Raw genomic sequence first — 22673 nt, 5'->3', positions numbered from 1 at the left:
TATGATACACACACAGGATATATTTACACTGTCTGTACAGATATTTTTTTTCTAATTATGTGAAAGGCATCACATTGACAGTGCTATTTTCTTGATACTGTAAAATTGACTTAAATTCCTCGATAGTAATCAGCTCAGACAATTTCAGGCACTTCTGGAAATTATTACAAGAGGAAGGGACAATATATTTTATAAGACTTTTTTACCAAGTCCTGGTGATCGACTGTACTGTTGTATGTTATCTGCAATGACTAATAACAGTGAATGGCAGTCATTCTTCAATAGATAGATAGACAGAAGGAAGGGATGTAGTGAGATGAGAGCCAAGGGCATTTTTAGAGGAAAACATACTATATATATATATATATATATTTTATTTATTTATTTATTTATTTATTTAAGAGAGAGAGAGCGCGCGCGTTTGGAGCTATGCCTGAGAGGCAATACTCAGGGTAGAGGAGTGCTAGAGCGCTTTGAATTGTGGGTAAGACATGTCTGCGCCCTGTCTCCATCCCGAGGACCACCTTACCTAAATGTAATTATTGAGTTATCCAAATTGTAAGTGAGGATTTCTAACTACGAGCAGTGGACCTTGTCGCTTTGGTTTGAATATTAATTGTAAAGATGTCTGAAAATAAGCAGAAGGTGAGCGTCCCCGGAAATGGGCTCTCAAGAGCAGTGATTGCTGAAATGCTGGCGAACAATTTCGAGAAACTGCCTGACATTGATCAGAAAATCTTCTTGTATGGACCCCTGTATCTGGGGGGAAACGGTGGCTTTGCAGGACTAATATCCAACAGCTTGTACCGCAGAGCTCTGAATGTGTCCCAGGCGCCCTTCGCCTCCAGCCTGCCGATGGCCGTGCTGCCCTTCATCACCACATTCGCCCTGTATAACGCCACAGTGTCCGCGCCACTCCTGTCCGGTGACCTCAACTGTCCCACTTGCGCCTTGATGCGAGGTGCACTTGTCGGTGTGGTCGGTGGTGGGGTGTACCCCATCCTCCTGGCCTTACCTGTGAATATGGGACTCGCCACCACGTACAAAACAGCTCCGATGCCAGAGAAGGGCAACGTGATCCGGCACTGGGTGGACGTCTCCAGACCGATCCTGAGGAGGATGAGGGCGGTGCTGCTGCTCCAGGCTTTCTTCGGCACCTTCCTGAGCTCCAGGCACTTTGAAACTTACACCAAACTGGCCCACATAACATTTGGGTCAGGAGGAGAAGAACTGAAAGACTGAAATGCACTCCTGCTCAAACTAAACACTTTTTTCATTGATTTACACCGATTTGTGGTTTTCTGCAAATCTAATTCACTATGTCTAATGTGATATACTTGAGATGTTCCCCTGGCAATAAAATTAAGTGTTGGCTACCTTTCAAAGATTGCCGGTTTGTCAAAATTAACATTAAATCAGTTGCATAAATTCATTGCTTTTGCATTAGCCCTTTGAACTGACATCACCACGTTCAGACGCCTGTAACAGATATTTCAGCCTTGAGCTAACTGGTTTGATATTCTTTCTAAAACATGGGGGAGCAACTTGCCATGAAATGTTCTGCATATTGCAATCAATACTAGACTTATCAAATTATTATTTTTTAATGACGAGAATTACGTTTTTTTTCCCCACAAATAATTGTACTTTTTTGTTTGTTTTGTTTTCATGATTGTTTTTTTTTAACTTTCTCATTGGTTGTTTTTTTTGTTGTGACTCAGTTTTATTTTTGCTGGGACTGCACACAAAACCTTGCAATGCCTGGATTTTCACAGTCAGCAGTTTGGGCATTTTTGTTCCTAATGAAACATTTTAAAAATGTTAACATGCAAATGACAAAGTGGCTGCACATCAATAAAATGTCAGGGCCCCTCCATTGTTCTGAAAAGCACTATTGTTTGTATGAATTCTATGCAATGCTTTGTTCAGGGTACAAACAATGAAAAAAAAACCCAAATCAAACCAAGCAAACAAAACAAACTGAAGGCAGTCAACTATGCATGGTTTACTTTTATTAAAGGCTTTTAAGGAACCAGTCACACATTTTTGCAGAGATGTTGGAGCCAAAATTGTGTCTGCTTGGCCTTGATAACCATGAGAAACACTGAATGCACTCCTTGAACTGCACGCAGTAATGTATGTGTGAAAGCAAAAACTTCAAAGATGGACTTGGCAGTGCAATGAAACCGTTAAAAGGACTGATGTAATGTCGGCGATTGTCATTGAAAACACACTTTCAACACGGGCAATGTTTTATTAAAACATGTCTTCACCTTGAACGGCAGGTTTGACTTCACATCTCTGGCTCTCTACAGTCTTAACTTATCTGGGGAACGTGTTACAGGGAAAGCAATTGATGGCAAATGAGGAGGGAGAATTAAAGTCAGTCTGTTATTGAGAGGGAAAGGTGCTTCTAAAGAGAAAACACTGACATCAATCAATTATAGCAAACTGAATAAGACTTGTTTTTTTAAAAAGCTTATAATTACATAGTTCCCCATGACCCTCCTCTCCTCCCGCCACCCACCCTCAAAAATGGCTCCCGAATCACAACAAAACTGGCAAAACAAAGCTCAGTGACGATCCCACAAAACGATAAACAACACATTTCAAGTCAGAGGAACCTGAATTGTCGTGACAACCAGTGATTCATATGGCACAAGTTTCCCTCTTTACATTATAGACAGACAAAAGTCTCCAATTCATAATCGTCCTTCCTCAGAATGCAACGATGTGTCGTCACTACAAAGTCTGCAGTGGTAATCTTTACAAGGTGGAAACGCTTAATGCCCCTTTAAAAACACCTGTGGTAGCATGCCATCGGACTTCATATTCAGTAAAGGAAAGTTACAATAAAAACTATACATCTGTCAGCACAGAAATCTCCATAAATATATCAGACAACTGAATGTCAGTCAGAGAAAACTTCCTGAAGAGCAGAAAGATGAGGGCTAAATGTCACCTGTACACAATCTACACCTGGCCTAGCTCCCCTTGTGACTGTTACGCTATACTGTCTTGCATTACTGGCACAATACATTTAAAAGTAGTAAACACTTTTTTTTTTAAAAGGTTCATATTCCCCACCCCAAATAAGATACAATAAATTAAAATACAAGAAGAGATGAGCAATAAAATAGGTTTCTCCAGTCATGCAAAACAAGACAGTGACAATCTGAAAGGACGTGAATGCATGAACATCTGGATCACACTCGCACACATAAAAGTACACGTGGGATGAAGTGGTAAAATGCTCAAGGCATGTCCTCCTGTCCTCCCAGGTGCCATTCCTTCAGTAGACCTATAAAATTAGACAGCTGATATGGGCTAGCCAGCGCCCTTCACATCATTGTAAGTTTAGTTACAGTACATTACAAGTAAAGGAGGAAAATAAGTCAAATTAAATACCTAGACAAGGCCTTGGACCAAAGGAAAGAGAAAGAGAGAGAAAAGGATGAGAGGAGCAAATGCAAAAAACAACAATCAGTAGGAATTTCATCTTATAAAGTGGTTTTCCCTGTAACTGTACTCTCTATAGTAGTAAACATATCTTCACAGAGTAAACACACATCGAGGGAAGGGGAGAGGAGAGGTTGTATCCCTCTGCAACACACTGTACCTCATCTCTCAGAGTTAATATGCTGGCAAAGGCATTTTGCTCCAGCTTCCATAGCTTAACTTTTCACTTTTATGTGATTTGTTCTTTTGTTTTTTGTTTTTTTACACTCTTCTTGATGAATCCTGTTCATCGTGTTTCTTTTTTTTTTCATCATTTCTTCATAGAAAAACACCTAAGTACCAGCTAGGTTCCTTCACAGTTCATTTTAGTGCAATGAGAACACACGCTCCCTCGCTGGTGGGAGGGTCAGCTGCCGTCAGTGCCTCATGTCTTTCCCAGAACGTTAGACCTGATGAGAGAAGAGAGATGAAATGTCGATGGAAGCACAGCGTGTCGATATAGCGTCTCTCATTCAACAAGCATAAATAGAGTGCCCCAGGGATGACGTTTTTCTGTGGGCCAACCCGGAAGCTATCGTTGCCCTGGTTCCCTCGCCGAAAAGCCTATGGGGTTTTTACATTGGAGTTTGGATTACGGTGGAAAATAAGCTCTGTGGTAAACAAACATTTATGATACGTATACATTTTGTCCAGCAAGATAATATTCACAATGAACACCACTTTTGGAGTTTTTGAAGCCTAAATGTTATCGCCACAAGTAAAAAGCTAATGTTAGGCTGGAAATGAACCACACTACGGTCTCACTGCCTCTACGAGGCTGTTAAGCTGCGTTCAGGCCGGTTTGGCGTGATGACACTCTGTAGTCTCATTTAGGCTCTTATTAGCGACCTCCAAAAACGCTTCAAAGTTCACAGTGGGTTATTTAATGGTGTATTTTATGTCATTGCACAAAACGTGAAAGTGTCTTAAGCTTAACCACAAACCTTATTTAATGCCTCTAACCAAAAACCCATAAATAAAACCCCACTGACTTTGACACAAGGGAACTGGAGGTGCTGAAATGCTCATGAATTTCTGGGTTTTAGGACTCATTACTGGGGTTCTCTATATTCTTACCTGAGTGCTTTCCATCTGTCCTTCTCTACCTGGTTCTCTGGACTCTCGCTCTCATAGGAGGCAAGGTAGAGTCCTGGAAAAGAATGAGAAAAGAAATAAGTAAAGAGGATTTTTAAGTAAAAGCAAACATTACAAACTATAGTGAAAATGTTTATATCAGCAAGTGCAGAGAAGTTTCTAAAGTAAAATCATATTCTCACCATCCTCGCTGAAGATGGGAGCAGTGTGGAGGTAGTGTAGGATGGCCCGGTCCTCCTCAAATGGACACTCCACCTGTTTCCATGTTATGAACTCCCCGACCTGCCGCGCCAACTCCACAAATTTCTAGGAAACAAAATTGCACTGAGTTAGCGCTGGCAAAATATATTGATATCATGCTGATAGTGTGATATGAAATAAGATATTGTTTTAGATTTTGGACATCATGAAGTTGTGAAAGTCTAAATCAACCTCTGTTTTTAGGAAGGGTTAAAATGTCGCAGGGTCAGGAGAAAAGGTGACTGGCTCACCTCAAAGTTGACGTGGCCGTTGGGCAGCCGATTGGCACATCCTTCATTCAGAAAGTAAATGTCTTTGATCAGCAGACTGAAGAAGGGTATCACAATCTGAAGAGAGAAAACAGGCAGGGAGACATAGACGTGGACACAAAAACAAATGATTAAAACGATGCCAGCATGCATTCAGACTGATGGCAGCGACGTGGAGCCGAGCCTTACCCTCTCTCTGTTACTGTTGGCAGTCCGAGAGCGATGGGCTGCGCCCCTCAGAGCTGTCCTGTAGTTGTAAAAGTTTCCCGTAGGATCCATCTGATGCTGTCAAAGCAGACGGCAACAAGCAACAAACTGTCAACTTCAAGTTATTACCGTCTCGTACGTCTCAGTCAGTGAACAGGTGGACTGAGTTTACCTCGAGAATGAAGAACTTGGCGGTCTTGGCTTTGCCCCAAGTCTTCTTCAGCCGTGACACAGGACTCATGTTCATACCAGCTACAGGAGGAAACGCATTTCAACTATTAATACTAAGTGTGGGAGAATTCTCAGGGATATTTATCTCAGATATCACAAAATTAGACTCACAGATGATAGCCATGAGGGAGTTGAAGTTTCCGATGTTGAAACACTCCCTGGCAACATCAATGAAGAACTCGATCACCTGGGCCCTCTGCTTCTTCTTTGCCGGCTGTGAGAAAAAGGGACAAAGGATTGTTTCGTTTCAGATTTATCTTTTTAGGGGGACCTATTGTGTTTTTCCTTGTTTACTGACATATATATATATAACAGTAATGAGTTTTCACACTAAACTTGGCCAAAGTTGGCCATTGGCCATTTAACAGTGGATTTCTTTATATGGTCATCTGCTTCAGGCATGTCACTGCAAGCCTTCACATTCTATAGCTTGCTCTGCTACATGTAGCTAAATGCTCACATCAGGGAAACATGAACTTGGTTACAGGTGTCTATTATAATAATATATATTTCTGCTGGAACTTCTGGTTGTGTTTAGAAATTCAATGACATTTTCTGGTACATGACTTAAATCCTCCACACCAAACTCACCAACTACACAGGGTTGGAAATTAGCACCAGCCACCAGCCAAATCAGGTAAAATATGCAAGTGGCTGCTAGATTTGCTTCACTCACCTGCCAAAAAACAATGGCAATCTATTGAGTGGCTTGTACATTTTGGAATCTACCACCCACAGTGGCAGGTGGACAAAAAAGTTCATTTCCAACCTTGCAACCACATCGAACGGCCATAAAACAAAACAGTATTACAGAATACATAGAATAATTACAAAAATAGAAAAATAGTCACAAATCAGCTTTAAAATGATCCAAATTATTCCATGTTGACCAGAATTTATCCAATTTATTTTTAAAAGAGTTAATGAAAGAATCCCAAACTACGCCCACTGGAAGATTGCATGCTAAGCTTTAGGAACATCTTTTCCTAAACCTACCCATAGCTACTGTGTGTCCGCAGCTAGACCTGCTTGGTGCAGAGAAGCAGAAAACTCGGAAAAGTTGACCAATAACATCAGCCCAGGCTTTTTAAGAAGGGGGCTTACAGACATAGATGCTAAAACAGAGCCCTCTGAGACAGGCGCTCCAGCACAAACGTGTGCTTAAAAATTAAGTGTTTTGTTAGCATTAAACAATGTAAACACATATTTGGGGTTCCCACTAGAACAAGTATGAACCTAAAAATGAGCAAAACCTCTTTAATTTGTCAAAGTTATATCCCTCTACAGCTCGAGTCCTCGCCAAGGTAAAAAAAAAAAAAAAAGTAGACCACATCACTGTAATTCTGAGGTCTCTACACTGACTTCCTGACTGTCACAGAATCAGTTTCAAAATGCTACTGTTGATTTATAATGCACTGCATGGTTTAGGGCCACTATGCACCATCCAGACCTCTCATGTCTTTTGGGACAGGTCTTTTTTGTGTCCCCAGAGTCAAGATTAAACATGTGGAAGCAGCATTTTGATTTTATGCACCATATATCTGGAGCAAACTCCCAGGAAACTGCAGGACCACTGCAACTTTGAGTTGTCTTTCATCAAATAAAAATATTTATTAATTTCTTAAACTGCACTCTGGCGTTTAGTTTTGTATTTCATATCCATCTTAGCATTCTTTTTTTTTTAGCTTGTTTTCATTTCATATTCTCTAGCTCTTTAATTAAGTTTTTAATTGCATTTAAACGTCCTTCTACAATGTGTTTCTTTATTACCGTGTCTAGATGCTTTTGATGTTTTATGTAGAGCAGTTTCAATTGTGTTGTTGCTGAAATGTGCAATATAAATAAAATTGCCTTGCCTTACAGGCACTGGCATAAACAGTTGAACTATTCATGCCAATGGATAATGTAGTAACATTAAAAAAACATTGGGGGGCAGTGACGCTCTGTAACAGCTACACTGCCTTTCTCTAAACCCCTCTATTTGTTTATGAGAATGAAATACAACCATATTATGTTTTTCTAGGCATTGTTATTTGAAATGTGGGAATAATACAGGACTGGAGCTATGATAAATAAAAACATAAAATAAGAACATGCATATATTCTAAAATGCTGATCTAAGCATATTGTAAAGTGACATTTCAGTGTTTTCAGTCCTATGTTTGAAAGTAAACAGAGGTACAACAGAATATAAAATCTGGGTAAAAACAGGAAACATCTTACTTCATACATAGATTTACATACTTCATCTCCTTTTGTGTGGCATAATGAGTATATTTTCTGTGCTGTTTCTTTCCTTCTTGAGTCTGATGTCAGAGTAAATGAGTACCGGGTGCACCAACATTTGCCACTCACCATGCAGATCTCTGTAGCCACCAGGTAACACAGTCTGTTGAACCACCTGACATAAGCCTCCAGGTTGGAGGTTTTCTTCTTCTGGTCACTGAAGCATGGCTGCCAACGACACACAAACACAAGTGCACACAAGTCAGTATAGGAAGCGCTTCCATAGGGAATTCCTATGAACCTAATTAGCTTTCCAACTACAGGCTGACCCCCCTATGTGAGTGTAAATGACAAAGACAGCGAGCTGGGAGCAGAAATAACACAATCAATGGAGAGAAAAAGAGCAAAAATGTAGTAGAGGACAGATGGGGAGAAGATGAGCAAAAGAGATGGAGATTGAATACAAAGAAAAACAACTGAGCAGAGAAGAGAGAGTGAAAGCAACAGTTTTTCACAGAGGGAGGATGAAGCAATCGTGCTTGCTACAGTTTGTGGTTTTACAGTGCTGAGCTGTACTTGGCCTTAGTGGTCAGTTGACATTAATATAGCCACTTAGGGAAGCTTATAATAATAAAATTAGAGTTAGAGTCGAGGCTTCATACATGAAAATATTATTGACATGTGAAAATGTTTATTTGTAAATGTTAAAAATAAAACTTTACCTGGGTACCATCTAGCGGCTCTTTCTGAACAAAAGCTTGTACAAACTCCTCTGGCCCAATCGTACTCAAATGTTCCTGGAAGACACACAAAAAACACACACACACCGATGGGGGCAGTCCCATTAATAATTCTTTCATTTCGGTAATGGAAGCAGGCAATCAATAAGGGGAAGTAATGACTCATTGACGTGACTCACTGGAATCATATTTCCTCAAACTGACACTAGAGACAATATTCACATCTATTAAAAGACAACTGAGCAGTCACATGGATGTGCAAATCAAAATGATTCATCAGACTCCACTTGTGATATAATCCAAAACAAAAACAGTGCTGCACGCTCACACACACACTCACCGTACACAGAAAGCGACAGAAAGCAAAACGGCATCTAATTCTTTTTTAAACAGAATTCACGTGTTGCTACAAACCTATAATAGAAATAGTTCTGTATGTGTGTATGTGTCCGTCTATCTCTTTCTCTCTTCTTTTATGAGTGTGTGTGTGTGTGTGTGTGTGTGTGTGTTTGTGTGCCAGAGTGTGAAGCTGTCAGGTCACATATATCCACAGCCATTTTATCCCCTTTGTTTGAAGCCTGAGGCACATCACTGACTTCTGGGGTGATGTCACCGCTCAGACAAGGGTACAAGCTTACTCAGGCACACACACGCACACACACACGCACACACACACACACACACACACACACACACACACACACACACACACACACACACACACACACACACACACACACACACACACACACACACACACACACACAGAGCAACACAACCACCCCCAGATCCACGTGCCCACATCAAGACACACATGAATAGACTGAAGGCACCATGCATGCAATGTGAGGGACACTGCACAGATCCTTTGTTCATGTATGTTGTGTTGCATTATTCCCTTTGTTCTTCTTGTTACACTGGGTGAAGACCAGTTAGCGCTGACGAGTATTAATCAGGGTTATACTTGACAAAGCGCTTCAAAACGCTACTAGATCACAATGTCAAGTGGTTCTGTCAGTTGTGTTTGCTATAATACCTCCCACCTTCTTTCTTTTGTTCGAGTTGTTTTCCATCACCCTCATATCTCTTTCTATCTACTCCGTCTCTGTGTTTGATGTCTTACATTGCATGACTTCCACATCGTTGACTTAAACTATGTCTCCACCCATGCTTCACCATCCTCAGCTCCTTCTCTCTGGCTATGTAACATCCTTTACTCCTCCTCGTCCATCCTTGTTATCATCCCCTACCCTGACCTTTATCTGACCCACACATTCCTCCCCCTCTCCTCACCAGCTCCACGTGGGTGAGCTGCTGTGCCAGTGTGTACGGGTCGTTGCAGATGGAGAGAATGTCCTTCTGGATGGGTGGAGGCTTGGTTTTGAAGGCCACCAGCTTGTCAGAGATGGAGGAGGCGTTTAGGGAGACCTTGACGATGCTCTCTTCCCCCTGGCTCATCAGGGCCAGCCGCTGGCTGAGCTTCTGAAGCACCTGGTTCAGGGTTTTCCAGTACGCCTGCGGAGAGGAGCGGAGCGGAGAGGAGAGGAGAGGAGAGGAGAGGAGAATGATGGCTTTAATGAATAATTTATTAATTCATAGCTTCATAGATCAGTAATACGCATAAATCAGAAGAACCTCTACTTTGGTTGTTCATATGTCAGCTCTCTATTCTCTGCTAAAGCAGCCTTTCTCATTTTATCCCCACTTAATTCTACAACTCATGAACAATTAAATTTACAATTAATCAGTAAGCTGCAGTTATTGATAATCGCACTGTAAAATCTGACAAGCTGATCTTACTTAAAATAATCTTGGAAACTGATTGCCTTGAAAAAGTAAAGTAAATATAAATACTGATCATAGTTTATGTTTACTTTATATCTTTATAAATCTTTATGTTGTCTTGGACCCCAGGAAGACTAGCTTGTCACCTAGGCGTCAGCTAATGGGGATCCTTATAATAAACAACATAACTTACTTGTTTGTAAAAAAAAAAAAAAAAAGTAATACATTTCTGGCAATTTATAAACTCTTTCTTTGCATAAATTTGTACCTCATTAACTGTATCACGCTGTGGCTGTTTGGTGAGAAGATTTAATCTCCGAAACATTAAGATTCAAAACATATTTATTCTTAGCACAACAAAAATGCATTCTGACATTGTCTAATGGTGTTTGAAAGGATTTAATGAGGCCAAGAGTTACGAGTTCATTTTCAACTGAATCAAAATGTGGTTTCGAGGTTTTGTGTTGTGTCCAGGAATGTGTGTTTCTGTGCCCCTCCCTCCAGATGACTGGACACCGAGGCCGTGAGGTCAGTCTGTCTCACAAATGACCCAGAGCCATGGCTCCCACATGTATGCACGCGCACACACACACACACACTCACACACACCCATACTGTAGACAGCAAGCTGTAAATAGCAGCACATTCATCACTACCTGCCCTTCCCCTCTTTCTGTCCTCTCTTCACCTCCCTCCATTATTCCTGGTCCTCCACTCAGACTCCATCACCCTCCTCCTTTCTTTACCTTCTCCTCCGCTCTCTGTGCCCCTGTATCCCATCCCCCCCCCCATTTTCTCCATCCATCTCCCTCTCTCTATTTTTCCCTCGAGGCTGCAGATAGAGCCACTCCTCTAACATCCTTCCTTCCCTTCTCTCCTCTCCTGTACTGTAAGATTGTGTAATGCAGCACTGTGGCTACTCACCCTCCACTGACTCCCTCCATCACCCTGCTACAGTGGTCATGATGATAATTGAATTTTGTTCCCCATCAGAGCATTTCTCACTGCAGCTACGGCTTATGAAGGCTATAATGGCAACAACTACAATATGGACAAAGTTAGGAGGCTTCCAGCCCACCATAAATTATTTTCCTATGGAAACTTCATGTGTAGCATTTGGCTTTTTTATCCTGTAAAAAGACAATCTAGCATCCTTTAAAAACAGAATTCCTGTCCTTGGTGAAGATGACTAGACTGCTCGTACTTTCTAGAGCTGCAATGATTAATTGATTAGTTGTTAACTATTAAAACAATCTGGGGCGACTTCTAGCTCACCTGATACAGTGTGCGTCCCATATGGCTGAGGCTTCTGCAGCGGCCCCGGTTCAGTCCCTGCCTGCGGCCTTTTGCTGCTTGTCATACTCCCTCTCTTCCCTCCCTTTCCTGTCTCTCTTAAGTTATACTATCAATAATGGGGAAATGCCCAAAAAATAATCTTTAAAAAAACTCCAACTGATTTGCTAACTGATTTATCGATTTGGGTTATTTTCTGAAAAAGAAGAGATTACAGCTTCTTCAATGTGATTATTTTCTGGTTTCTTTACTTCTCGCTGACAGAAGACTAAATATCTGCAGGTTGTGGACAAAACAGGACATCTGAGGACATTATTTTAGGCTTGCCAAAACACTTATCAACACTTTTTCACATTTTTGTGTGTGTATTGTTTTAGACCAAACAACTAATTGATCAATTGTGAAAATAATCCTAAGAATAATCAACAATGAAAATAATCACTAGTTGCAGCCCTACTGCTATTATCTGGCATCAGCTTCATGTCACAGATGTACCTCATCACACGGAGCTATCCTGTGAATGATGTCTTTGAGGTGTCCGACCATCTTCTCGTCCCTGAAGTCGGAGGGGAACGTTTCCGTCCACTCTGTCAGCAGCTGCAAGATCTTGGGACCAAACTTGCGCACTTTTGCCTGTTGTTGAAGAAGTGAAAGCAATTCAGTGTGGTCAACATTTGTGACTCCCTCAGCAAAATAAAAACACAACGATAAAGTCAGCAGTCTGGCAGAAAATCAGTGGTTGCTTGACATGCAGAACACAAATATATCTGAAAGCTTTTGCTGTGCCTGCGTGTGTTCCTGTTCATTAGCTCGCGCATACTCATAGAGGAGTTATGTATTTGTGCATGGTGCAGTGCTGACCGTATCGAGTGGGCTCTGATCCAACTGCTGCTGTTTGATGCACAGCTCACACACCCTGGACAGCAGCTCCGGAGGAGGGATGAACAGACGAGCGCTCAGCAAGAAGGTAAACACATAGGCTTTCTGTCAGAGGACAGAAGGAGACATTCACTAAGACACTGCCACTTCATCAATAAAAAAACACTGGGGCTTTCTTTAATTAAAGGAAGGTATCACTTTAAAGAGAGGCATGGGGCTAATAATGTAATTGGCAGTACTGCCAGTACCCATATAAACTGAAATGGACTTTCTGATGGAGTTTATAATTAACAGTGGACATTTCCATTTACCTCGGGGTAGTAATCGGCAGTGGGCACCAGGTTCTGGATCAGGGTGTCCAGGGAGGCGGAGGTGATCGGGGGCCCATCGGCCAGGCAAGCCACAGGCCCCGGGCCCTCTTGTGGGGCCTCCTCCTCCTCCCCAGGCTCAGCACAGGCCAGATGGGGGCTGAAGCCACTGGGAGTGGTGAACATGGTGCCTGAGCACACAGTCTGGGGCATTCCTCTCTAAAAGACAAACAGACAGAAAAAAACAAAATGAGGAAGAGGGATAAAGCTGGGTTCTCTGAAATGGAAACTCAAGTACAGTATTGGCAGGAGTTCGATTTGGTAAGAGGAAATGAATTCAATGCATCATTCGCTCTTTTACTCTCTCCCTGCAATAGATTTGTTAAGCCTCTCAATCAGCCTGAAACACACTTTTCTTGTTCATCCTGCTGGTGTATCATCGCCTGCTCGCTCTCATTCTGTGCAGCAACACACTCATGCCATCCAACGGATGCCGTCATCAGGGGATATGGAATACCCCCCAACAGCTGCCCCTGTTTCCCATGTCGACAAGACAGAGGACGAAATATGTGGGTCACTCAGTCGCCGTGGAGACTGTCGCTGCCTGAAAGCGATTGTGTGGGCTCCATCTCTGCCCTGTACGTCTCTCCCTTTAAGAATGCTTTGGGTTACACGTTTTAAAAATTCAACATGTTCTTCCCCTCAAAGGACAAACACTGCAGCTGTAGTGGAGAGAGGCACTCACTGCACTGTACGCTAGAGTAGCGATACTACGGAAACATTGTGATCCTCCGGGTATCATCATCATCACTCACATTCACCTTAATGTCCCCTACATACAACTGATAAATTATAGACACTCCTCCTTCAACACGTTTTAAAATACTAACACAAATACTGATACCACCACCACCACTACTAACTTTATTCATTTGGATAAATGAATTGGATAATCAGAAGGCAATACAACAAAAGAGAGCCAAACAGTCTTACTGAACACAAGCGAGATGAAACTAAGGTAGATTTAAGGTAAAATTAAAACAAGAGGACATATAATGCAAAATGTCAGTATAAAATGTTACAAAAAAATAGAGCAAAAACAACAAAAGCAATAAAATCAATAAAACCACAAATAAAATGAAATAAAATAAGTAAAACATAAATAAAATAGGTAAAATAAATTAAAAAAAAAAACAAAATAAAAAGATATTAAAAGATGACATAACATAAAAGCAAGTCTATAAAAAGGAGTTTTAAGAAATGTTTTAAAAGAAGTCACTGATTCTGCGAGCCTCATCTCCTCAGGCAGGTTGTTCCAAAGCCGAGGGGCCCTGATGGTAAAGGCACGGTCACCTTTAGTCTTAAGCCCAGACTTTGAAACGACCTGAAGGGCGCCACCTGAGGATCTAAGGCTGCAAACCGGCTCATATGGGGTTAACATTTCTGATATGTAGCTTGGCAGTTTTTGGTTACTTGTGTCCAAATTTGACATTAACGTGAATAAAAACAGACTCTGCTGTGCTCCTGCTCTCACTGCCCGAACCTGGTGACTACGTCGACCTGAATCACTCATCATCACCGAGGTGCCTTCAGGCAAGTTCAGAAGCGCAAAGCCTTGTTGCCTGCAGGAGTGACGAGAGGGACAGCAAAACCACAGTGAGACAAAAACTAACAGGAGTAAGAGAGGTGGAAAAAAACCCTTTCAATCTGATATTGTCAGATAAGATAGAGCTTCACAAAAAATGTTTTAAAAACAATCTCTTTTAGCGAATTACCGCTCAGAGTAAACTCAGTCAGCGGCTGTTCTGACAGCAGCATAGCTTCTCTTTCTCTCCTTTACACCCGTTAACATGTGTAACTTGTGGTTAATTTATTGTAATATTTACAAGTTATTCTGAATGTCATTCTGAGTTACTGTTGTTTGCAATCAAAAGATTTTGTTAAGTTCTTACTAAATATTATGTTATTCGTATGTTTATGTTGACATATAAAACTATTAAACTTTTTTTTTTTTTACAGTTTTATATTCTTGAAACAAATAATCAAATATTCTCTTTGTCATATCATCAAGGATGTTGTTATCAAAAATACTTCAAATATGATATTATTTTAAGGCCATATCGCCCACCCCTAGTAACAGTTACAAGAAAATCTGCATGATATGGCTGCATCAGCTATCATCCTAGGAACAGCACTTCATCCTCTGGTGACCTTCAGGCCACCCCCCCTCCCCCCTCGCCTATCAGCCACCTTGATAAACTGGTGTCACAGGTCCCTTGGGTGAAAGGTCAAGCGCACACTGGCGTGCAGAGATACAGCTCATGTCTCAAGTTTCTTGAGTGAGGGATTCAGCCCTCCTTTGTTCTCCTATACATGAACACTTATTCATGCACTTGTACACACACAGACATGAACACACACAGACAGGCACACTGAGGGCTGGGAGACGGGGGAGTGTTTCTGTGGGGCGGTTTCACAGCTTTCTTTTCTACTGCCACTGCTGACACCCACAGCCATATCTCTTCGTATATAATGTTGTGGTTAAAGAGGGCCGACATCTTCTTGTCTGCTCCTCAGATCTATAATAATGGCTCCTCAACTCCAAGTAGGGGAAACACTGGAAGTGTGAAACACTGACTCACAGTCTGTGAGAGGAAAAAAAGATGCATTTAACCATTTGAAACCTGAGCAAACTGGCTTGCAATGAAAGAAGAAATTACCCAAAAAATTGGAAGAAATTTGCTAAAAGTACAAGAAAATTACCTAAGAATTAGTAAAAATATGAAAAAAAAGTTTAAAAAAAAAAAAAAAGAAAAAAGAAGAAGAAGAATAAATGACCTGGAAAAGTGTTTAAAACTGTAATCATTTTGTAACATAATTTCAATGTAATTATATATATACTATTTCCTGCCTTAGCCTTTGAAAAACAGTTTTCTAAATTTACTAATTTCTTGCAATTTGTGTTTTTTGCTCATTGCCTTTTTCCTAGAAAATTGCACCAATCAGGGTCCACAGATTCAAATACTTCTGAAAAGTGTCTGAAAGCAGCACAAGGACAGTGAAATCACTCCAAGTTTAAAAGGGTTAACTGAGCAGGTGACAATGAGGACATCTAATGGAGCTGTATCAATGTTAATACTGAAGCTATGAACCATAAATACACACAATCCTCGTGTCTCTCCCTGCCATGAAATTGAAACTTAGAATATAGTATATTTTGCACAATGAGACAGTACCAATGCTTCCTCAGATGAAAAATATTACTACTTTAATCTAAAATGCTGATCTTTAATTTTCTTAATACAACATTTGAGCTGCTCTCCTTCTATACACGTGATTGTCACTGTTTAGATTAGTTTCCAAACGGGGAAAGCCGGGGGTGTCCTTCTAGCGACCTCCTCTAGATTGGATTACAAGATGCTGCCACAGAGCAGACATGTCCCGATAAACAGAGAAATGGACAAATCCAACAAGCCCCTGTAACGACACAGATGCAGCAGGAAAGCATTATGGTGGTTGCAGGAAACCTCCTCTGTTTTCGGCCTGACAAGAAGACAAAGTCTCAGCTCCAGGTGCGTGTGACTAAATCCAGGAGTTTATCTGTGAATCATCTCATGCATACAAACTCACACAGCCCTCTCACCACCAGTGTTTGTATTCATATATGTATGGGAGTGACTCAGAGTTTTATTGAACGTGCCCACACTGTCAATGATTCCTGCTATCGTCTGTGATAATCTTCACTCTCCTTATTTCTCCCCTCCTCGGCTCTCCTCTCCTCCCTCCAGCATTCCTCCGACTCTGATTCATTATTTCATCACAGCTCTCTGCGTCTGTGTCAGTCGATTCCTGACAGTCTGCAGCATGCGAGCAGAGGTCAGTCAGGTAACTCCTCCACAGATGTGTACATGTTATGATACATCTGTGTATGACACACAGGGTCGTGTGCCACCAAAACTGATTTTAAAGCTCCAAAAAAAAAAAAAAAAAGTGCTGAAATGTGAAGTAGTAGAGCATTTTATGGTTTCACAAAAATAAGAGAAACTGTAGGGATGCATCTTCAAGTTCTTTTATCAAGTAAAAGTCTAACTTTTACTTAACAGAGTCCACTTTGGTCAAAAGTGAAAATAGCACAGTGAATTTCCATTCACTTCTAAAGATCCTTGTTTTAAATGGAAACTCTGCCAATTATACACATCAAATTAGTTTATAGGTCAACTAGCATAATAACACGTGAATATCCAATCTAACTTTCACAAGTCAAGTTGCATTGTGGGAATTGTTGGGCCAAGTGTTGACAAGAGAGTTTCAAGATGTACGGAATAAAAAAGATGATGTCTTTGGTTCTGCCGCATCAATTTGATTTTTTTTTTATGACTGTTCATCATAAATCAGATGTTATAGGAGCACAATGCTTAATCCGACTCAGTTAAGTCAGATACACAGCAACATCCAGGTAACCAGTACCAAATACTCACCTTTGCTAATTCACTGATCTCGTTTATGGAGATCGCCATGTTGCACTGCCATGTTTCTACAGGAGCCCACAAATGACAAACCAAACACTGGCTCTGGAGAAGGCCATTCATGTTTACTCACTCACGCATCAGCCACCACAGGCAGAATCCTCTCCGCGACAAGAAAAACACTTTTCTTGCACCGTGTCCACATGTTGTCGAGAGGAAGAGACCTCTGCAGATAATTTGGCTCCCAGTAAAAAACACTAAAGGAATTCTAACCTTGGATAAGTTTCAGATTGTTGCAACCTGCAATTATAACTGCTAGATGCCACTAAATCCCCCTTAATCTTACACACTGTTCCTTTAAGCAGCAATCTGCAAGGTAGTTGTGGTTTTTGGAGACAACGCCATTTCATAGCTGTGCTGCTATGAAGTTGATGTGCAGTCCCCAGAGATAACTTTGGAATCAGAAGTCAGTGGCCAGAACTGATCATTTTACCATTGTTGTAATTCATCACTTGTTGTGAACTCGAGCATTGTTCCCAGGACCGACAAATGAACCCAACGAGTCTTGTGACTAACCAAGAGAGCATCGTGAAATACCACTTTTTCTAACTTCTCATGCTATTTCACAACCATATCGCTTACGCCACGTTTTCTGAAAATGTGACCAAGAAGTCATCCACAGCTGTACTCTATGTATAACTTGTTTCCGTACCTCATGATACAGCCAAGCTCCCTCTGTGCCTGTCACATTGCATCAACACTGCATGAACAAACACATTGAGAAACAAGCGGCTAAGAACAGGTGAGTGTAGTGGTGTGTGCTCTAATCCCCCCTGAGATCTCCTGCAGCCAGCCAACGGCAGCCCTGCACTCTGTCTAGACAGCTGGGGGAGTGTCATTGTTCAGGGTCCTCGCAGCGTGCTTGTGATTCTGTCAGCCTGTTATCGTTGACATCAGGGGATCCGCCTGCTTTGTTCTATCATGATTAACAGAATGGCACTGTCTGGAGACACACAATCTTTATCAGCACCCTTGACTGTCAAGCTCTGTGTGAGTGTGTGTGTGAGTGTGTGTGTGTGTGTGTGTGTGTGTGTGTGTGTGTGTGTGTGTGTGTGTTGATGAAACAACAGCATTCCTGACACGACCAAGCTGCTTGAAGCTGTCAAATTGCTTCACAACTTTGTTAATCTCTGTTTTCTAGTTGCCATTTCTGTCTTGGTCTCTGTGAAACCTGTTTCACCACATAAATTGTATTACTCACACCTACGTCTGTGTGTGTGTGTGTGTGTGTGTGTGTGTGTGTGTGTGTGTGTGTGTGTGTGTGTGTGTATATACACTTGTTGAGAATGGTGACACAGTTGTTGACAAATCTGATCTGCCTCAAAGGATTTAATGGATGAGGACAATCAGACGGCTCTCCATTAAGACTGAAGAGGCTTATTCAGGAAAAATCAAACCGCAGTCTGACCTCTATCATTGAGGAGTCAGGGGTCAAAGGTGAAGAGTTAAGGCTCCTTGGTGGGGGTTTATGGATTAAAAGTCTTGGGGGTCGTTGTTGTAACATAAAAGGCTCGGTCTGCTGTTAGGGACATTTTCTTTAAATATCTTAAAGCAAAAGACTTGAAAAGATGCATTAAGGCCGCCACTGTTGTCTTTGATTCATTGGCACTGCTGGTCATGTCAGTTCATCATCACCCAATAACAAAGTTAAGGACAAGGTACTTGCACACAGATCCAAATCCCAGACCTGCGTGCTTTTTACATTAGCAGGGATATTCTAAATTAGGGATAGTCGAATTGATTTGCCCAGGGGCAGCTCTTGCAAAATGTGGCCAGGGGCCAGTCACAGCAGCCCCTCACAGGTCAGATGTATGATGGGGCGTTTCTAGGATTTGAGGAGTGTAATGTTATCTTTGTCAAACGTTGCTATTGTTGCTGTCTTTATATGAGTAGAGGAAAAGTCTGCTAGCTGTTAGGCTAAATTATACAATGTAAAATGCCGAAGGCTTGTGCTAATTTAACTCATTAGTATGAAATGCTAATGTTATAGAAAAAAATCTTAGCAGAGTTTTATATTTTCAGACCCCCAAGTTTATCTAAATTATTTCACCCATAAACAACATATATATCTTTTGCCGAGTTGCATTATTCCTCAAGGTTAAACTAGTGCCTCATGTCCTTGACAGAACAGCTGATAAACAATCAATTAAATGTCGGCCTGCACTAGAAGACCCTGTTAAACTGATACAGTGCTTGATTTTTTTTTTGTCTGGGTGAAAACATCAATCATCAAATATATCAAATATATAAAGTGGAGTTTTGTCCTGTTGCTTTCCAGGAAACATCAAAAATGTCCATTCTTTGCTTTATTTTGTAGTATTGAGTAGTTTCTCACGTTCCTGAGTCAGAACTGCTTATATCTAATTGATCTAAACCATTTGTTTTCACACAAAGGATATGGCATATCAATACTGCGAAACACCACAGAGCAAGAGTGAAACCAAGACATGATGCAATGCTATTCTTAGAGGAGCAGCACATCATCAGAGGCAAGCACAACAAATATCCGGCATGGGTACTGCAGCAACGTTTCGTTTTGTTTCTGTGGCTGCTTCCTGGCTTCAGAGATCACAGTTAAAGGGAGGTAAAAACGACTGAGGTAAAAGCTGCATCCCACTACCTCGCTCGGGGATGAGAATAGGAATAAGATGGCAAAGATAGGAGAGAAAGGTGGGCTGCAGAGGAGGTGAGAGGGTGATATTCCCCCTCAGGGTGATGTGCAGACAGTCTAGGCTCTGTGAATGTTAAATTCTCTTCCTGCAAGACTCACTGAACTCCTCTTTTCCTTTGCCGACTCCATCATATGACTCCCCTGCTCCTTCCTCACCAACTGATTTACATCTTCTCACACTACCTTTCTAATTTAGGATCCACATGTTCACTCCTTTCGCACATTACAGTTTCCACAGTTTATCTATTTCGAGACTACGCTCTAAAAAGCAGATCCTTGCGTATTTTTGGTCCTGACACTGTTTTGTGTGCCTAGAGTATTTCAGCGCTGGCCTAAATTTTCCACAATGTTCTTTGAAAGCTGAAATGATGAGCTACAGAAATAATGGAGTATTCTCATGATGGCGGCGGCTTGAAAGAAAGTAAACACCTCTTTGTCATCCACCCTCTCACTCCCCTTCCACATGTCCCCCTCCATTCCTCCCCTCCTCCTTTATCTCCCTCTCCACGCCCTACTTTCCAATGAGCCCAGTCAGGACGCCTGTACAGATGGCCCTGCAGCAGCCTGCTCTCCCAGTGGGAGCTGCTGGCATGGGAGCTCTTTGGCCCTCTGCCCCTACCATCATCCCGAGTCTCAACAGGAGCCCAAACGTGTATTGGCGTCCAGACTGAATGCCGAGGTGCAAGGGCCGAGCCAATCTGGCTGCCGAGCTGCACGGTGGCCGCCTGGCACCGCTGACAACAGAGAGAGCGCAAAATACCGCACATATGTCACCGCACACGCGTTGCAACAAAATCAAACCAGTGCACTACTGTTGGTCGATGGTGTGTGTGTATGTGTGTTTGGGAAGGGAGTGGAGCTGAAAACAAATGAGTTCATTGTGTCTTGAAAAAAACACATGCATGCACACTTACACCCACACAGCAGCCAAACACAGGATTGAGTTACCGTCAAGGCATTCCAGCTCCCCACCCATTCCCCGGCCTCTCTCTGTGGTACGAGCCCGACAGAGGTTGGGAATCACACTCAGCAGGGCTCAACAGGGACACACGTCCCAAATCCCTTTTATTGGAATTCCCCTGTAGTGTCTGAGCAGGGTCACACTGATATCCTGGCACCTGTTCCACAACCACCAGCTCCATCAATCTCAATGCAAAGCTCACTGGGAATTCTCCTCCGCGAACACACCCTGTGCACGTGCGCAGCCATCCTCATTCCTGAGCGAGTTTAGACGCAGTTGTGTATGCGTTTGGGTTTGTGCGCGTGGTTGCACTCGAGTGTATGTGTTTGCAAAAGGGCTGAGAGAGCGAATCTAAGTCCAAGTGAAGTCATTCCTTCACTGTGAATACAACCATCTGTCCTACTGTTCTCCAAGAGGTGTGGCTGTAGCTCAGTGTTTCTCACATTCTGACGAAAAGATAAGGCGAAATGTAAGTTGCATGAGAAACTGCACACTTTTAATCCCTAAAGTTGAACTACTACCTGGCTAATGTGTATATTTAAATGGAATTGAGATCAGCATTACAAGAACCCATCAGCCTGAGAGAAGGTCTGTGCTTTTGAGGCCAACTCTAAAGTGCTGAGCACCATCATCCACTGACTTCTCTTTTAAACCACTTCACATGTGTGAAAAATACAGTTCTGAATCTCTTTCCCCTGCTCGGAGTGGATGGAAGTGATGTACTAAAATGAATTGAAGGTCTGTGACATGTGATGGGTCCGGGCAATCTATCATGTTACTTAGAGATAATTAAAGTTGAGCACAGATTGGCTCTTAGTGGGCAAGTAGCATGTGCCTGAGCCTCGAGTGCCCTAAATCTGTCATTCACAATGGTCATAATGCTTTAAAAAACAGTCATGTATTATTCATAATATTCCAATTTACAACCTCCCTTGATGCAATGCTCCTTTGAGGGGAATCGGACAAGAGTGATTTTGTTTCTGTCCTAAACAGGCATAATTTTGCCTCAAGTGCCACTTATGAGGAATTACCAGCTCAACGAGTGAATGGAAGAAAACGGAAAGAGGGAACAGAGTAGCATGATTGAGAGCATTCAGAAAAAAAGCATGAATGAAACAATGCACGAGTGCAGCCACCTTGAATAGTCCTTTATGCACTATTTTAAAACATTCAACATCATTCAAACACCCACTCAGCATTGTTTTACTCTCAATCAAACCTGCACAATAAACTGCCGCAAACTAATGAGCGAGACGGCAACACGGATGCAAATGTAATAACCAGACGTTACTAATTTCATCACGGCTGTCTCTTTTCCTGTTAAACTACATCTATCTGCTCATTACAACCAGCACGGGCAGAGGCCATGCGGCGTGTCACTGCTGATGTATGATGTTGAAGCGTACTAATTAGTGTTGGGAGATTGCACGGTCTGGTCTGTTCAGAACTCATGCCTCATGTATTCTGATATGATTACAGACAGATAGAGGTCAGAATACACGCTTCATTAATCCACAACTAGTTGTCTCATGTTGATTTCAAATCTTGATATCTCATTTTTGTGTCTTTAAAGCTTTCTTGAATAACACTCACTCACTGAGATATGCTAGGACATGGTTCAATTACACGCTATAATATATTTTCATGATGCATTCTCACTTTCCTGTGTGGACTGTCTGTGATGAGTGGTTCCATCAGTAACATCAACAGTATGCCAACACAGCAGCCTGGTGTTAATGGATTA

General features: G+C 41.8%; 2 protein-coding genes across 3 annotated transcripts in view; one reads left to right on the top strand and one right to left on the bottom strand.

The window, feature by feature from the left end:
- The first annotated feature begins 438 nt into the window (after positions 1-438).
- tmem126a (transmembrane protein 126A) lies at positions 439-1899 on the top strand. Its single transcript, XM_042493913.2, has one exon. The coding sequence runs from the start codon at positions 625-627 to the stop codon at positions 1240-1242; it is 618 nt and encodes a 205-aa protein (XP_042349847.1). The 5' UTR covers positions 439-624; the 3' UTR covers positions 1243-1899.
- Positions 1900-1992: 93 nt separating this feature from the next.
- The window catches only part of LOC121948507 (ras-GEF domain-containing family member 1C-like), a 68439-nt gene continuing 47758 nt past the window's right edge, over positions 1993-22673 (bottom strand). For both annotated transcript variants that reach the window (XM_042493910.2, XM_042493911.2), the window contains exons 2-14: positions 12775-12990; positions 12446-12568; positions 12080-12217; positions 9800-10021; positions 8489-8563; positions 7896-7994; positions 5652-5754; positions 5482-5561; positions 5292-5387; positions 5085-5180; positions 4776-4899; positions 4576-4648; positions 1993-3908 (exon numbers count right to left, since the gene is read on the bottom strand). In XM_042493910.2, coding sequence (XP_042349844.1) covers positions 3884-3908; positions 4576-4648; positions 4776-4899; positions 5085-5180; positions 5292-5387; positions 5482-5561; positions 5652-5754; positions 7896-7994; positions 8489-8563; positions 9800-10021; positions 12080-12217; positions 12446-12568; positions 12775-12990 — 1470 coding nt within the window. In that variant the 3' untranslated portion in view covers positions 1993-3883. The remainder of the gene's footprint in view (positions 3909-4575; positions 4649-4775; positions 4900-5084; positions 5181-5291; positions 5388-5481; positions 5562-5651; positions 5755-7895; positions 7995-8488; positions 8564-9799; positions 10022-12079; positions 12218-12445; positions 12569-12774; positions 12991-22673) is intronic.

The sequence above is a fragment of the Plectropomus leopardus genome, chromosome 8 (assembly GCF_026936395.1).
Source record: "Plectropomus leopardus strain MGB_pleo_1.0 chromosome 8, ASM2693639v1, whole genome shotgun sequence".
In the NCBI taxonomy this organism is placed as follows: domain Eukaryota; kingdom Metazoa; phylum Chordata; class Actinopteri; order Perciformes; family Serranidae; genus Plectropomus; species Plectropomus leopardus.
This window is presented reverse-complemented; position numbering and strand designations above follow the sequence as displayed.

What these genes read in the sequence shown, in the direction of transcription:
- tmem126a (XM_042493913.2), top strand. Translation starts at nt 625, where the DNA reads ATGTCTGAAAATAAGCAGAAGGTGAGCGTCCCCGGAAATGGGCTCTCA.